Below are 18426 nucleotides of genomic sequence, written 5' to 3' on the forward strand. Positions count from 1 at the left end.
GCTTTGGCAGTCTGAGTTATCCACCTGCTTGAAGCAGGCTTCAATCTTACTTCAGTAGTTGCTAAGTTGATGGAGAAGATCTTGAGAGGCAGAATTTATGAACATTTGGTGAGGCATAATATGATTAGGAATAGCCAGCATGGCTTCATCAAAGGCAGGTTGTGCTTTATGAGCCTGATTGAACTTTTTGAGGATGTGACTAAACACATTGATGAAGGTAGAGAAGTAGATGTAGTGTGTATAGATTTCAGCAAGGCATTTGATAAGGTATCCCATGCAAGGCTTATTGAGAAAGTAAGGAGGCATGGAATCCAAGGGTATCTTGCTTTGTGGATCCAGAATTGCTTTGCCCACAGAAGGCAAAGAGTGGTTGTGGAGGGGGCATATTCAGCATGGAGGCCAGTGACCAGTGGTGTGCCTCAGGGATCTGTTCTGGGACCCCTTCATGTTGTGATTTTTTTAAATGACCTGGATGAGGAAGTGGAGGGATGGGTTAGTAAATTTGCTGATGACACAAAGGTTGGGGATGTTGTGGATAATGTGGAGGGTTGTCAAAGGTTACAGTGGGACATGGATAGGATACAAAACTGAGATAAGAAATGGCAGATGGAGTTCAACCCAGATAAGTGTGAGATGGTTCATTTTGGTAGGTCAAATATGATGGCAGAAGATAGTATTAATGGTAAGACTCTTGGCAGTGTGGTGGATCAGAGGGATCTTGGGGTCCATGTCCATAAGATACTCAAAGCTGCTGCAAAGGTTGACTGTGTGGTTAAGAAAGTATATGGTGCATTGGCCTTCATCAACCACAGGATTGAGTTCAAGAGCCGAGAGGTAATGTTACAGCTTTATAGGACCCTGGTCAGACCCCACTTGAAGTATTGTGCTCAGTTCTGGTCACCTCACTACAAAAGGATGTGGAAACAATAGAAAGGGTGCGGAGGATTGGATTGGGGACCATGCCTTATGAGAATAGGTTGAGTGAACGTGGCCTTTTCTCCTTGGAGCGGCAGAGGATTAGAGGTGACCTGATAGAGGTGTTTAAGATGATGAGAGGCATTGATCAAGTGGATAGTCAGAGGCTTTTTCCCAGGGCTGAAATGGCTAACACGAGTGGGCACAGTTTTAAGGTGCTTGGAAGTAGGTATAGAGGAGAGGTCAGGGATAAGTTTTATATGCAAAGAGTGGTGAGTACGTGGAATGGGCTACCAGCGACGGTAGTGGAGACAGATACAATAGGGTCTTTTAAGAGGCTCCTGGATAGGCACATGGAGTTTAGAAAAATAGAGGGCTATGGGTAACCGTAGGTAATTTCTAAAGTAAGTACATGTTTGGCACAGCTTTGTGGGCTGAAGGGTCTGTATTGTGCTGTAGGGTTTCTAATAACAGTGCCTAAAAAGGACATGGTAACCTGAATGCATGCCTATCATCCAGTCGCACTTACATCCTAGTGATGAAGTGTTTTGATAGGTTGGTGATGAAACATACCAACTCCTGCCTGAGAAGCGACTTGGTTCTGTTCCAATTTATGTTCTAAAACAATAGATCCACAGCAGATCCCATCTTATTGACTTGTCACTCAACCCTGGAACATGTGGACAACAAAGATGCATCCATCAGGATGCTCTTTATCAACTATAGCTCAGTATTCAATACCACATCCCCTCAAAACTAATCAATAATCTCCAGAACCTCGGACTCAATACCTCCTTGAGCAATTGGATCGTCAATTTCCTCACTTGCAGACCCCAGTGAGTTCGGATTGGCAATGGCATCTCCTCCATAGTCTCCCACCAGCACGGATGCACCACTAGGCTGTGTGCTTAGCCTCCTGCAAGATTAAGGAGCTGATTATTGATTTCAGGTCAAGGTAACCAGAGGTTCATGAGCCAGTCCTCATTGGAGGATCTGAGGTGGAGAGGGTCAGAACTTTAAAGTCCTCGGTGGCGTTATTTCAGAGGACCTGTCTTGGGCCCAGCACGTAAGTGCAATTGCAAAGCACAGCAGTACCTCTGCTTCCATAAGAGTTTGCGGTGATTTGGCATGACATCTAAAACTTTGACAAACCTCTATAGAAATGCAGTGGAGAGTATATTGACTATTGACTTGCTGCATCGCAGCGTGGGATTGAAACACCAATGTGCATAAATGGAAAATCCTACAAAAATCAGTGGATATAGCGCAGTCTATCATGAGTAAAGCCCACCATTCAGCACACCTAGATGAAACATTGTTGCAGGAAAGCAGCATCCATCATCAAGGACTCCCTCCACCCAGGACATGCTTTCTTCTTATTGCTGCCATCAGGAAGAAGGTACAGGAACCTCAAGACTCATGCCACCAGATTTAGGACCAGTTATTACCCCTCATCCATCAGGGTCTTGAACCAAAAGTGATAACTTCACTCAACTTCACTTGCCTCATCATTGAAATGTTCCCACAATCTATGGACTCACTTTCAAGGACTCTTCATAGACTCATAGAAAGCTACAGCACAGAAACATTCCCTTCGGTTTATCTAGTCCATGCTGAACCATTTTAACTGCCTAGTGCTTTCGACCTGCACCCAGACTATAGCTGTCCATAATACTCCTACCAGGTACATATTCAAACTTCTCTTAAACATTGAAATTGAAATCGCACCCACCACTCGTGCTGGCAGCTCATTCCACACTCTCACCACCATCTGAGTGAAGAAGTTTCCTCTCACGCTCTCCTTAAACATTTCACCTTCCACCCTTAACCCATGACCTCTAGTTGTATTCTCATCCAACCTTAGTTGGGAAAACCTGCTTGTATTTACCCTATCTATACCCATCACAATTTCGTATCCCTGTATGAATCTTCTACATTCTAGGGAATAAAGTTATAACCCTATTGAATCTTTCCTTATAACTCAGGTCCTCCAGTCCCAGCAACATCCTTGTAAATTTTCTCTGGACTCTTGCAACCTATTTACATCTTTCCTGTAGGTAGGTGTCCAAAGCTGCACACAATACTCCAAACTAGGCCTCACCAATGTCTTATATAACATAACATCCCATCTCCTATACTCAATACTTTGATCTTTGAAGAGGGCCAACGTGCTAAAAGCTTTCTTTAAGACTCTGTCTACCTGTCATATCAATGAATTATGGACCTGTATTCCCATATCCCTTTGTTCTACCAGACTCTTCAGTGCCCTAACGCTCACTGTAGTTGGTCCTCCTAAAGTGCCACACCTCACACTTGTCTGCATTAAATTCCAATGTGTTGCCATTTTTCCAGCTGGTCCAGATCCCACTGCAAGCTTTGATAGTCTTCCTCACTGTCCACTACACCCCAGATCTTGGTATCATCCACAAATTTGCTGGATTTGCTGTTTCAGTTAACCACATTATCATCCAGATCATTGATATAGATGACAAACAACAATGGACTCAGCACCCATCTCTGCGGCACTCCAACAGTCATAGGCCCCCAGTCAGAGGCAACCATTTACTACTGACTGCTCTCTGGCTTCTCCCACAAAGCCAATGTCTAATCCAATATACTACCTCAAATTGACTGCCAAGCAACTGAACCTTCTTGACCAACCCCTCCCCCACTCATGTAGGACCTTATCAAATGCCTTGCTGAAGTCCATGTAGGCAACACCCACTGCCTTGCCTTCATCAACTTTCCTGGTAACATCCTTGAAAAACTCTTCTAGATTGGTTAGACACAACCTACCACGCACAAAACCATGCTGATTATCCTTACTCATTCCTTGTCTATCCAAATAACTATATATGATTGTCACACATGCCAAACTGGTCAAAGGGTAGAGGATAGACTAAGAGTGGTCCACGAGTCCTCCAGACAGTAAGTAAATAAGTATCCCATCTAGTCCTTTTACAGTATGGGAATCCCAGTAAATATGTGAAAAGTTAAACATTTCTCACAACAGTCTGCGATCTCTACAAATTTTTTCCTCTAAATCCCACATACTGTTGTGATTTAGAGCCAATTAATGTGGTCATACCTTTCTTATTCCTCAGTTCCACCCATTAGGCCTCACTGGATGAGTTCTCTAGTCTGTCCTGACTGAACGCTGATGTGTCATTTTGCTTCCTAGCAACACCACCCCTCCCTCCCCCTTTAATCCCTCCTGCTCAATCACCTCTAAACAACAGAACCCCAGAATACTGAGCTGCCGTACCGCCTCTCCTGCAGATAAGTTTCACTGATAGCTGCAATATCATAATTCCATATGTTGATCCATGCCCTGAGCTCATTTGATTTTCCTACAATACTTCTTTCTTTGATATATATGCAACTCAGAATATTAGTCCCACCATGCTCAACCCAGGAGGCAACACACCATCTGGGAATCTCATTCTCATCCACTGACCTCCTTTCTGTTCCCCTAAATGACAAGTCCCCTATCACCACAGCTCGTCTCTTCTCTCTCCCCCCCCCACATTCTTTTCTGAGCCACAGAGCCAGACCTGACAGCTGTGACTTTCCTCTGCTGAGCCAGAGACCTGACCACTGTGACATCTCCCACCCCCCACCCAGCAGAAGACAAAGTGGTATACCTTCTGTTGAGGGGGATGGCCACAGGAGTACACTGCACTGGCTGTTTAATTCTTTTCCCCTTCCTGATTGTCATCCAGTTTCCTGTGACCCGCAACTTGTGTATAACCACCTCTCTTTAAGTCCTGTCTATCACACCCTCAGCCTCCCAGATGATCCGGAGTTCATTCAATTCCATAATGCGAAGTAGTAGAAGCTGTAACTGGATGCACTACTTGTAGGTGAAGTCGTCAGGGACACTGGAAGTCTCCCTACCTTCCCACATCCTACAAGAGAAGCTTTCAACTACCCTACCTGGCATCACTACTGCTCTAACTGTGCAATTATAAAGAAGGAAACAATAAATAAACTGAAAAATCTACCTACAGTATTCTGTTATCGATACTTATTGTTTATTTTAAAGCAAAGATTGATAGATTCTTTTTTGGACACTGCATCAAAGGTTACGGGGAGAAGGCCGGGAAATGGGGTTGAGGAGGGGAAAGAAGGATCAACCATGACTGAATGGCAGAGCAGACTTGATGGGCTGAATAGCCTAATTCTGCTCCTATGTCTTAAGGTCTTATTATTTATTATTTTTCTTTCACTTTGTATTTGCAGTTTGTTGTCTTTTGCACACTGCTTGAGTGCCCAAATTGGAGCAATCCTGACTGAGAAGTTGCAGAACCTGGGCCTCTGTACCTCCCTCTGCAAATGGATCCTTGACTTCCTAACCGGAAGACCACAGTCTGTGCAGATTGGTGATAACATATCCTCCCGCTGACGATCAACACTGGCACACCTCAGGGGTGTGTGCTTAGCCCACTGCTGTACTCTCTATGCACTCATGACTGTGTGGCTAGGCATAGCTCAAATACCACCTATAAATTTGCTGACGATACAACCATTGTTGGTAGAATCTCAGGTGGTGACGAGAGGGTTTACAGGGGTGAGATATGCCAACTAGTGGAATGGTGCCGCAGCAACAACATGGCACTCAATGTCAGGAAGACAAAAGAGGTGATTGTGGACTTCAGGAAGGGTAAGACGAAGGAACACATACCAATCCTTATAGAGGGATCAGAAGTGGAGAGAGTGAGCAGCTTCAAGTTCCTGGGTGACAAGATCTCTGAGGATTTAACCTGGTCCCAGCATATCGATGTAGTTATAAAGAAGGCAAGACAGCGGCTATACTTTATTAGGAGTTTGAAGAGATTCAGCATGTCAACAAGTACACTCAAAAACTTCTATAGTTGTACAGTGGAGAGCATTCTGTCAGGCTGCATCACTGTCTAGTATGGAGGGGCTACTACACAGGACGAAAAGAAGCTGCAGAAGGTTGTAAATCTAGTCAGCTCCATCTTGGGCACTAGCCTACAAAGTATCCAGGACATTTTCAGAGAGTGATGTCTCAGAAAGGTATTATCCATTATTAAGGACCCCAGCACCCAGGGCCTGCCCTTTTCTCACTGTTACCATCAGGTAGGAGGTACAGAAACCTGAAGGCACACACTCAGTGTTTCAGGAACAGCTTCTTCCCCTCTGCTATCCGATTCCTAAATGGACATTGCAGCTTTGGACACTATCTCACTTTTTTTTAATATACAGTATTTCTGTTTTTGCACGATTTTTAAATCTATTCAATATATGCAATTGATTTACTGGTTTAGTTATTATTATTATGTTTTATTTATTATTATTATTTTTTTCTCTGCTAGATTATGTATTGCATTGAACTGCTGCTGCTAAGTTAACAAATTTCATGTCACATGCTGGTGATAATAAACCTGATTCTGATTCTTTCATTGATTCTGTTACCCTTATTATTCTACTGTGGATTAATGGAGTATGCCCGCATGAAATTGAATCTCAGGGTTGTATATGGTGACATATATGTGCTTTGATAGTGCATTTTCTTTGAACTTTGAGAGTGATAGCTGCATTGTACCTGCTCCCATGTGTGGTGGTAGAGGCAAATACATCAGGGACATTTAAGAGACTCCTAGACAGGCACGTGAATGAAAGAAAAATGGAGGGTTAGGTGAGAGGGAAGAGTTAGATTGACCTTGTTAAAAGGTTGGAACAACATCATGAGTGAAGAGCCTGTACTGTACTATACCATTTTCTGTTTGAAGTTGTAACCTACCGAAGGCCAATGTGAGAGCGTAAAGGTAAACCCCTGTGAAGTTAGATATGCATTCAGATGCACGACAGCTGTGGCAGGGTTTGAATACCATTACTTCCTATAAGCCGAAACCTAATGGCAGAAATAGTGGTGATGCCTTACTCCCTTTTACGCCCACTTTGAAAGGGGAAACAAACTTCACCTGTGCGATCCCATACAGCATCTGGTGATTCTGTGATCTCTGTCTCAGAGGCTAACATCAGAACATCTTTCAAGTGGATGAACTCTTGCAAGGCCTCATTCCCGCACGAGGTACCTGCTAGGGTACCAAAAGCCTGTGCCAACCAATGGGCTGGAGTGTTCAAGGACACCTCTGACCTTCCCCACTGCTGCGGTTGGAGGTCCCCCACTGCTTCGACAGGGCATGGATCACACCAGTGCCCAAAACAGCGGCCTCAAGAACTATCACACTCACATCGACTGTGATGAAGTGGTTTGAGAGGTTAGTCATAGCTGGAATTAATGCCTGCCTGAGCAAGGACCTGTGCCCACTGCAACTTGTCTATCACCACAACCCGTATATAGTGAATGCTACCTCACCGGCTCTTCACTCTGCTTTGGAGCACCTCGGCAACAGCAATTCATACATCAGGCTGCTCTCAGGCTCATACGGGAGATTGAGGAGATGGCAAAAAGGAACTACAGGGAGGCAGTCACCTCTAAGTTGCAGAAGGTAGGTACCTGCATGACTGGCAGAAGAGGGAAGGGAAATGGACAGCCGGTGCAGAGTACTCCTGTGGCCATTCTCTTCAATGATAAGTATACTGTTTTGTATACTGTTGAGGGGGACAACCTACTGGAGGTGGGGCGTAGGTACACCAACCGAGTCTCTAGTACTGAGTCTGGTGCTGTGGCTCAGAAGGGAAGGGGGGTGGAGAAGAGGGGTGCAATAGTGATAGTGGATTCCATAGTTAGAGGAATAGACACAAGATTCTGAGAATGTGATACAGTCACCTGGATGGTCTGTTGTTGCTCAGGTGCCAGGGTCAGGGATGTCTCAGATCAGGTCCACGGTATTCTTATGGGGAAGGGGGAGCAGCCAGAAGTCTTGGTACATATTGGCTCCAATGACATAGGTAAGAAAATTGAGGAGATCCTGAAGAGAGAATGTAGGGAGCTAGGTAGAAAGCTGAAAAGCAGGACCTCCAGCATAGCAATCTGCCACATGCCATTGAGGGTAAGAGTAGGATGATTTGGCAGAGAATGTGTGGCTAGGAATGGTACAAGGGGCAGGGTTTCAGGTTCTGGATCATTGGGATCTCTTCTGGGGAAGGTATGACCTGCACAAAAGGGACACATCCCACACTGAACCCAAGGGGGACCAACATCCTTGAGGGCAGGTTTGTCAGAGCTGTTGGGGAGATTTCTGATCGTGTCCAAGATATCCTGAAGTGGGAGGGTGAGGAGCCAGAGGTCGTGGTACATATAGGTACTAATGACATAGGTAGGAAAAGGGATGAGGTCCTGAAAGGAGAATATAGGGAGCTAGGAAGGGAGTTGAGAAAAAGGACCGCAAAGGTAGTAATCTCGGGATTACTGCCTGTGCCACGCGACAGTGAGAGTAGGAATGCGATGAGGTGGAGGATAAATGCGTGGCTGAGGGATTGGAGCAGGGGGCAGGGATTCAAGTTTTTGGATCATTGGGACCTCTTTTGGCGCAGGCGTGACCTGTACAAAAAGGACGGGTTGCACTTGAATCCTAGGGGGACCAATATCCTGGCAGGGAGATTAGCGGGGGCTACTGAGGTGACTTTAAACTAGAATGGTTGGGGGGTGGGAATCAAATTAAGAGGCTAGGCGTGAGGAGGTTTGTTCACAACAGGGGGATGGGAATCAGTGCAGAGAGACAGAGGGGTGTAAAGTGAGGGTAGAAGCAAAAAGTACTACGGAGAAAAGTAAAAGCGGCAGGCCGACAAATCCAGGGCAAGCATTAAAAAGGGCCACTTTTCAGCATAATTGTATAAGGGCTAAGAGAGTTGTAAAAGAGCGCCTGAAGGCTTTGTGTGTCAATGCAAGGAGCATTCGTAATAAGGTGGATGAATTGAAAGTGCAGATTGTTATTAATGATTATGATATAGTTGGGATCACAGAGACATGGCTCCAGGCTGACCAGAGATGGGAGCTCAACGTTCAGGGATATTCAATATTCAGGAGGGATAGACATGAAGGAAGGGGAGGTGGGGTGGCGTTGCTGGTTAAAGAAGATATTAACGCAATAGAAAGGAAGGACATAAGCCGGGAAGATGTGGAATCGATATGGGTAGAGCTGCGTAACACTATGGGGCAGAAGACACTGGTGGGAGTTGTGTACAGGCCACCTAACAGTAGTAGTGAGGTCGGAGATGGTATTAAACAGGAAATTAGAAATGTGTGCAATAAAGGAACAGCAGTTATAATGGGTGACTTCAATCTACATGTAGATTGGGTGAACCAAATTGGTAAAGGTGCTGAGGAAGAGGATTTCTTGGAATGTATGCGGGATGGTTTTTTGAACCAACATGTCGAGGAACCAACTAGAGAGCAGGCTATTCTGGACTGGGTTTTGAGCAATGAGGAAGGGTTAATTAGCAATCTTGTCGTGAGAGGCCCCTTGGGTAAGAGTGACCATAATATGGTGGAATTCTTCATTAAGATGGAGACTGACATAGTTAATTCAGAAACAAAGGTTCTGAACTTAAAGAGGGGTAACTTTGAAGGTATGAGACGTGAATTAGCTAAGATAGACTGGCAAATGACACTTAAAGGATTGACGGTGGATATGCAATGGCAAGCATTTAAAGGTTGCATGGATGAACTACAACAATTGTTCATCCCAGTTTGGCAAAAGAATAAATCAAGGAAGGTAGTGCACCTGTGGCTGACAAGAGAAATTAGGGATAGTATCAATTTCAAGGAAGAAGCATACAAATTAGCCAGGGAAAGTGGCTCACCTGAGGACTGGGAGAAATTCAGAGTTCAGCAGAGGAGGACAAAGGGCTTAATTAGGAAGGGGAAAAAAGATTATGAGAGAAAAATGGCAGGGAACATAAAAACGGACTGTAAAAGCTTTTATAGATATGTAAAAAGGTAAAGACTGGTAAAGACAAATGTAGGTCCCCTGCATACAGAAACGGGTGAATTGATTATGGGGAGCAAGGACATGGCAGACCAATTGAATAATTACTTTGGTTCTGTCTTCACTAAGGAGGACATAAATAATCTTCCAGAAATAGTAGGGGACAGAGAGTCCAGTGAGATGGAGGAACTGAGTGAAATACATGTTAGTAGGGAGGTGGTGTTAGGTAAATTGAAGGGATTGAAGGCAGATAAATCCCCAGGGCCAGATGGTCTGCATCCTAGAGTGCTTAAGGAAGTAGCCCAAGAAATAGTGGATGCATTAGTGATAATTTTTCAAAACTCGTTAGATTCTGGACTAGTTCCTGAGGATTGGAGGGTGGCTAATGTAACTCCACTTTTTAAAAAAGGAGGGAGAGAGAAACCGGGGAATTATAGACCGGTTAGCCTAATGTCGGTGGTGGGGAAATTGCTGGAGTCAGTTATCAAGGATGTGATAACAGCACATTTGGAAAGCGGTGAAATGATCGGACAAAGTCGGCATGGATTTGTGAAAGGAAAATCATGTCTGACGAATCTCATAGAATTTTTTGAGGATGTAACTAGTAGAGTGGATAGGGGAGAACCAGTGGATGTGGTATATTTGGATTTTCAAAAGGCTTTTGACAAGGTCCCACACAGGAGATTAGTGTGCAAACTTAAAGCACACGGTATTGGGGGTAAGGTATTGGTGTGGGTGGAGAATTGGTTAGCAGACAGGAAGCAAAGAGTGGGAATAAACGGGACCTTTTCAGAATGGCAGGCGGTGACTAGTGGGGTACCACAAGGCTCAGTGCTGGGACCCCAGTTGTTTACAATATATATTAATGACTTGGATGAGGGAATTAAATGCAGCATCTCCAAGTTTGCGGATGACACGAAGCTGGGTGGCAGTGTTAGCTGTGAGGAGGATGCTAAGAGGATGCAGGGTGACTTGGATAGGTTGGGTGAGTGGGCAAGTTCATGGCAGATGCAATTTAATGTGGATAAATGTGAAGTTATCCACTTTGGTGGCAAAAATAGGAAAACAGATTATTATCTGAATGGTGGCCGATTAGGAAAGGGGGAGGTGCAACGAGACCTGGGTGTCATTATACACCAGTCATTGAAAATGGGCATGCAGGTACAGCAGGCGGTGAAAAAGGCGAATGGTATGCTGGCATTTATAGCGAGAAGATTTGAGTACAGGAGCAGGGAGGTACTACTGCAGTTGTACAAGGCCTTGGTGAGACCACACCTGGAGTATTGTGTGCAGTTTTGGTCCCCTAATCTGAGGAAAGACATCCTTGCCATAGAGGGAGTACAAAGAAGCTTCACCAGATTGATTCCTGGGATGGCAGGACTTTCATATGAAGAAAGACTGGATGAACTGGGCTTGTACTCGTTGGAATTTAGAAGATTGAGGGGGGATCTGATTGAAACGTATAAGATCCTAAAGGGATTGGACAGGCTAGATGCAGGAAGATTATTCCCGATGTTGGGGAAGTCCAGAACGAGGGGCCACAGTTTGAGGATAGAGGGGAAGCCTTTTAGGACCGAGATTAGGAAAAACTTCTTCACACAGAGAGTGGTGAATCTGTGGAATTCTCTGCCACAGGAAACAGTTGAGGCCAGTTCATTGGCTATATTTAAGAGGGAGTTAGATATGGCCCTTGTGGCTACGGGGGTCAGGGGGTTTGGAGGGAAGGCTGGGGCGGGGTTCTGAGTTGGATGATCAGCCATGATCATAATGAATGGCGGTGCAGGCTCGAAGGGCCGAATGGCCTACTCCTGCACCTATTTTTTTTTCTATTTCAAACTAATTTGGCAGAGCGATGGGAACTGGAGTGTTAGGGCTGTTGGTTTACAAGCAGAGGCAGTGTGTAGTGAGACACTGGCAGATGATAAGACAAAATTGCAGTCAGTGGGATGAATTGCAGTGTAAAGGGGTGACAAAATTGAAAATGGTGATGGATACAGGATTGAAGGGGTTATATTTGAATATATGCAGTTTATGGAATAAGGTAGAGGATCTTGTAACACATTTAGAGATTGGCAGGTATAATGTTGTGGCCATCACTGAGTCATGACTATAAGAAGATTATAGTTGGGAGCCTAACATACAAGGATACACATTGTATTGAACAGGCAGGTACACAGAGGGAGTGGTGTCGAACTGTTGGTCAAAAAAAATGAAATCAAATCCTAAGAAAGAAGTGACATAGGATCAGAAGATGTAGAATCCTAGTGGGCAGAGTAAGAAACTGCAGAGGTTAAAAAACCCTGACAGGAGTTATATACAGGCCTCTGAACAATAGGCAGGACGTGGGCTACATATTACAATGGAAGATAGAAAAGGCATGTCAAATGGGCAATGTTATGATAGTCATGGGGGAATTTTAATATACAGGTAAATTGGGAAAATCAGGTTGGCGCTGGTTTCCAAGAGAGAGAATTTGTAGAATGCCTACAAGATGGCTTTTTAGAGCAGTTTGTGGTTGAGCCTTCTAGGGGATTAGCTATTCTGGATTGGGTGTTGAAACTATTAGGGATGACAGCATTACAGTATTGGCTGGTGTTTCTGGGGGAAATTCAGAAGGTGCAGGAAAGATACATCCCAAAGGAGAAGTATTCTAAAGGCAGGATGACGCAACTGTGCTGACAAGGGAAGTCAAAGCCAATGTGAAAGCTAACGAGAGGGCATATAATAGAGCAAAAATTAGTGGGAAGTTAGAGAATTGGGAAACTTAAAAACTGACAGAAGGCAACTAAAAAGGGAAGGGGGAAAGATGAAATGTAAGGGTAAGCAAGCCAACAATATCAAACAGGATACCAAAAGTTTTTTCAGATATATGAAGTGTAAAAGAGAGGCAAGAGTAAATATTAGACTGCTAGAACATGATGCTGGAGAGATAGTAATGGGGGCAAGGAAATGGTAGATGAAGTGACTAAGCATTTTCCATCAGTCTTCATTGTGGAAGACGCTGGCAGTATGGTTTACAAGCAGAGGCAGTGTGCAATGAGACTGGCAGATGTTATGAGAATGCAGGGTGACTTGGACAGGCTGGGTGAGTGGGCAGATGCATGGCAGATGCAGTTTAATGTGGATAAATGTGAGTGATAAGAACGGGAAGGCAGATTATTATCTAAATGGAGTCAAGTTAGGAAAAGGGGAAGCACAACGAGATCTAGGTGTTCTTGTACATCAGTCACTGAAAGCAAGCATGCAAGTACAGCAGGCAGTGAAGAAAGCTAATTGCATGCTGGCCTTCATAACAAGAGGAATTGAGTATAAGAGCAAAGAGGTCCTCCTGCAGTTGTACAGGGCCCTGGTGAGACCACACCTGGAGTACTGTGCGCAGTTTTGGTCTCCAAATTTGAGGAAGGACATTCTTGCTATTGAGGGAGTGCAGCGTAGGTTCACAAGGTTAATTCCCGGGATGGCGGGACTGTCATATGTTGAAAGGTTGTAGCGACTGGGCTTGTATGCTCTGGAATTTAGAAGGCTGAGAGGGGATCTTATTGAAACATATAAGATTATTAAGGGATTGGACATGCTGGAGGCAGGAAGCATGTTCCCGCTGATGGGTGAGTCCAGAACCAGAGGCCACAGTTTAAGAATTAGGGGTAGGCCATTTAGAACAGAGTTGAGGGAAAACTTTTTCACCCAGAGATTGATGGATATATGGAATGCTCTGCCCCAGAAGGCTGTGGAGGCCAAGTCTCTGGATGCCTTCAAAAAAAAGATGGATAGAGCTCTTAAAGATAGCAGAATCAAAGGTTATGGGGATAAGGCAGGAACTGGATACCGATTGTGGATGATCAGCCATGATCACAGTGAATGGCAGTGCTGGCTCGAAGGGCCGAATGGCCTACTCCTGCACCTATTGTCTATTGTCCATAAGTTTGAGAGCATCAGCAGGCAGAAGTGAGTACAGTTGCAATAGGAAGAAGATGTTTGGGAAACTGAAAGGTCTGAAGGTAGATAAGTCACCTGGACCAGGAGGACTACACCCCAAAGTTCTGAAGGAGGTAGCCGAAGAGATTGTGCAGGCATTAGTGATGATCTTTCAAGAATCACTAGATTTTGGAATGGTTCTGGAGGACAGGAAAATTGCAAATGTTACTCCACTCTCCACTGGGAGGAGGTCTGACCCCTGCACATGAAGTACACAGGCCCTCTGGTGTGCGGACACGCCCTGGTGCTCATGAACAAGATCCCCAGCTACGGGTAGATAGCCCCACTGCCTTGTGGGCAGCCTTGGGAGAGATGAAGGCTACAGGAGTAAACCCAGACAGCAAATCCAGAGTGGAGTTCCTAAGGCGGCTGGATGTCATTGAACAAACTTCCGGCAGCTCCTGCAGGCAGGCTGATGCCAAATGTATTGCTTCATAAGCTTTTCTTTGGACTACACTGGTGAGGCCAAGAGGGCAGTCTTGGCAACTCAGCATCTCAGGATCTACATACCTCCTGCCCAGGCTTGTGATGATGATTATCATCACCCATTGTCCTTCGAGACAGACAGATACCAACTGTTCTCCTCTTCAAGAAGGGATGGAAGCAGAAGAATGGAAATTAAAGGGCAGTGCCTGACCTCAATTGTTTGGAAGATGTTGAGTTGATTGTTAAGGATGTGCTTTTGGGGTACTTGGAGGCACATGATAAAATAAGGCCAAAGTCAGCATGGTTTCCTTAAGGGAAATCTTGCCTGACAAATCTGTTAGAGTTCTTTCAGGAAATAACAAGCAGGATAGACAAAGGAAAATTGGTAAACGCAAACACGAGGAAATCTGCAGATGCGGGAATTTCAAGCAACACACATAAAAGTTGCTGGTGAACACAGCAGGCCAGGCAGCATCTCTAGGAAGAGGTACAGTTGACGTTTTGGGCTGAGACCCTTCGTCAGGACTAACTGAAAGAAGAGCTAGTAAGAGATTTGAAAGAGGGATGGGGAGGAGGAGATCCAAAATGATAGGAAAAGACAGGAGGGGGAGGGATGGAGCCAAGAGCTGGACAGTTGATTGGCGAAAGAGATATGAGAGGATTATGGGACAGGAGGCCTATGGAGAAAGAAAAGGGGGGGGGGAGCCCAGAGGATGGGCAAGGAGTATAGTGAGAGGAACACAGGGAGAAAAAGGAGAGAGAGAAAAAGAAAAAAAAAAGGAGAATTGGTGGTTGTTGTGTATTTTGATTTTCAGGCCTTTGACAAGGTGCCATACATGAGGCTGCTTAACAAGATAGGAACCTATGGTATTCCAGAAAAGGTGCTAGCATGTTTAGAGCATTGGGTGATTGGCAGGAAGCAAAGGGGTCCTTTTCTGATTGGCTGCTTGTGACTAATGGTGTTCCACAGAGGTCGGTGTTGGGACCGCTTTTGTTTACGTTGTATGTCAATGATTTGGGTGATGGAATTGATGGCTTTGTGGCCAGGTTTGTGGACAATATGAAGATAGGTGGAGGGGCAGGTAGTGTTGAGGAAGCAGGGAGACTGCAGAAGGATGTGGACACATTAGGAGAACGGGTGATTGTCAACATCCTGACTGGCTGCATCACAGCCTGGTATGGGAAGCTTCAGAGCCAGGACTCTGCAGAGAGTGGTGCGGACAGCCCAGCACATCTGTAAATGTGAACTTCACCCTATTCAGGACAGTTACAAGACAGGTGTGTAAAAAGAGCCTGAAGGATCACTGGGGACCCGAGTCGCCCCAACCACAAACTGTTCCAGCTGCTACCATCCAGGAAATGGTACCACAGCATAAAAGCCAGGACCAACAGGCTTGGGGACGGCTTCTTCCACCAGGCCATCAGACTGATTAATTCATGCTGATACAATTGTATTTCTATGTTAAAGTTGACTGTCCTGTTGTACATACTACTTATTATAAATTACTATAAATTGCACATTTAGACAGACATAATGTAAGGATTTTTACTCCTCATGTATATGAAGGATGTAAGTAATAAAGTCAATTCAATTCAAATGGAATACGGGAAGTGTATGGTCATGCATCTTGGTAAAAGGAATAAAAGCATAGACTATTTTCTAAATGGAGAGAAAGCTCAAAAATCTGAGGTGCAATGGTACTTGGGAATCTTGGTGCACAATTCCCTAAAAATTAATTTGCAAGTTGAGTCGATGGTGAGGAAAAAGTAGAATATAAAAGCAAAGATGTAATGCTGTGGCATTAAAGGGCACTGGAGAGGTCTCACTTTGAGTATTGTGAACATTTTTGGGCCCGTCATTTAAGAAAGGATATGCTGACGTTGGAGAGGGTTCAGCGGCGGTTCACAAGAATGATTCCAGGAATGAAAGGTTTATTAAATTAGATTAGATTATAAGGACACTCAGTCCTCATTTATTGTCATTTAGTAATGCATGCATTAAGAAATGATACAATGTTCCTCCGGTATGATATCACAGAAACACATTGTATGAGAAGTGATTGATGACTCTGGGCATTTACTCACTGGAATTTAAAAGGATGAGGGGAATCTCATTGAAACCCAATGAATTTTGGTTTTCCATACAGTGGATGTGGTGAGGATGTTTCCAATAGTTGGGTAGTCTAGGACCAGAGGGCACAGTCTCATAATGGAGATACATCCATTTAGAATGGAAATCAGGAGGAATTCCTTTAGCCAGAGGGTTGTAGATCTGTGGAATTTGTTGCCACAGGCGGCTGTGGAGGCCAGATCATTGGGTGTGTTTAAGGTGGAGGTTAATAGGTTCTTTATTAGTCACGGCATGAAAGGTTACGGGAGAAGGTATGAGAATGGGGTTGAGAGGGAAATGGCTCAGCTATGTCGAAATGGCACAGCAGACTCGATGGGCTGAATGGCTTAACTCTGCTCCTATATCTTATGGTTCATTGATTACAACTCAGCGTTCAACACGATCATCTTTTCAGTACCAATCAAAAAGCTTCAAAACCTGAGCCTCCGTACCTCTGTCTGCAACTGGATCCTTGACTTCCTCATCAGGAAACCAGTCAGTGCAGATTGATAATAATATCTGCTCACCGCGTGCAATCAACACAAGTGCCCCTCGCTTTGCCCACTGCTCTACTCTGTCTACACTCAGCTTAAGTGGTATTTATAACTACCCCAATGATTAGATGACGATGAGGAGGTACATAGCAGTGAAATTAATCAGATGATTGAGTGGTTTTGCAACTACAATCTTGCACTGAACATCAGCAAGACAAAAGTATTGATTGTACACTTCAAGAAAGGGAAGTCAGTATAATATACACTAGTCCTCTTTGAGGGATCAGCAGTAGAAAGTGTGACCAAATTCAAGTTCTTAGGTGTCAATATCTCTAAGGAACTGTCCTGGGCCCAATACATTGATGCAAACACAAAGAAGGCTCATCAGCAGCTCTACTTCATTAGAAGTTTGAGGAGATTTGGTATGTTAACACAGACTCTTGGAATGGCTTCTTCCCTTCCACCATCAGATTTCTGAGCAAGTCATGGACCCATGAACACTACCTTAGTATTCTTTTTTTTTATAGCATTGTTTATTGATTATGTACTTAGTTAAGCCCATCACCCCATAGGCCACTGACTGCATCTCACCAGAGTTCTCTGTCCCAGGCCAGTCCTTCAAGTTGTCCTCAGGTGTAGCCCATCTTCAAAGATCATTCCTCTCCCTGGGATGAGCCCTTTGGAACTTCTGTTGGAGCTTTTGTTGGATGGTGTTTTTACAGGGTGGGGATCCTAGCCTCATGCCCAACAACGCTCTTTTTTTGCAGCAGGGCAATGGATTATCCATGGCAGCATTACTGATTATGTAATTTTGAGTAATTTTATATCTTTGCACTGTACTGCTGCTGAAAAACTATAAATTTCATGTGAGATATGAGAGCGATAATAAATCTGATTCTGAGTAACAATATCAATTATGTAATTATAATAAATGGGCGACCCCACCTAACACTCTTCTCCATGGTGTCTGCACTAATTCTTGAATAATCTTTATTTTGCACTTTACACACTTAACAATTTATTCGATTTCCCTTAAAGTTCTATTTTCTGATGGTATTTTCAATTTTCCTGAAACAAAGCTTAATCAGGATAAAAGGTCGACCAACAGGCTACAAATATTGTCATTATACATTCTCCTATACTGAACAAGTTATATTTTCGCATTATTAAGTGAAACTTTTTACGATTCAGCTTGTTACATTAGATATAAAGAAACATTAATTTTGCAACCACAGCGTAAAAGAAAAACTCTTTTTGGATTATTCAAATAATGCCCCCTGCACAATTTCTGAACACACAAAAGCTCTCCTCCCTCCTCAGTCAGCAGCAAAATTCTCATCGGCGTCGAGGTCCCTCCCCTAGCGAGGGCATAGGCCATGAGGAAGCGGTGATGCTGTTTACGTGCTTCTGCCGGTAGTTGCCGCTCGCAACGAGCAACTTGAGCAGCGGAGGAAGAGAAAACGACAGGGGGAAAAAAGTGGGCAAGCATGGCGGTGGGCCTTCGCTCCGTCTGCTTTGTGTTGGTGTGCCTGAGTGGGGAGGTGTTGTCCGGGTGAGTTGGCCCAGGGACGGCGGGGTTTTGCGCCCCGGGAGCTGGGGGAACACTCGCAGCCCGGATTGCTGCAGCTTCTACCTCCTCTGAATG

At 44.5% G+C, this 18426-nt stretch overlaps 1 protein-coding gene across 1 annotated transcript in view; it reads left to right on the plus strand.

The window, feature by feature from the left end:
* The first annotated feature begins 18165 nt into the window (after nt 1–18165).
* Nucleotides 18166–18426, plus strand: part of dnajb11 (DnaJ heat shock protein family (Hsp40) member B11) — a 42271-nt gene continuing 42010 nt past the window's right edge. The window contains exon 1 of the mRNA XM_072261571.1: nt 18166–18333. Coding sequence (XP_072117672.1) covers nt 18269–18333 — 65 coding nt within the window. The 5' untranslated portion in view covers nt 18166–18268. The remainder of the gene's footprint in view (nt 18334–18426) is intronic.

This window comes from Mobula birostris, chromosome 6, assembly GCF_030028105.1.
Source record: "Mobula birostris isolate sMobBir1 chromosome 6, sMobBir1.hap1, whole genome shotgun sequence".
Lineage (NCBI taxonomy): Eukaryota > Metazoa > Chordata > Chondrichthyes > Myliobatiformes > Myliobatidae > Mobula > Mobula birostris.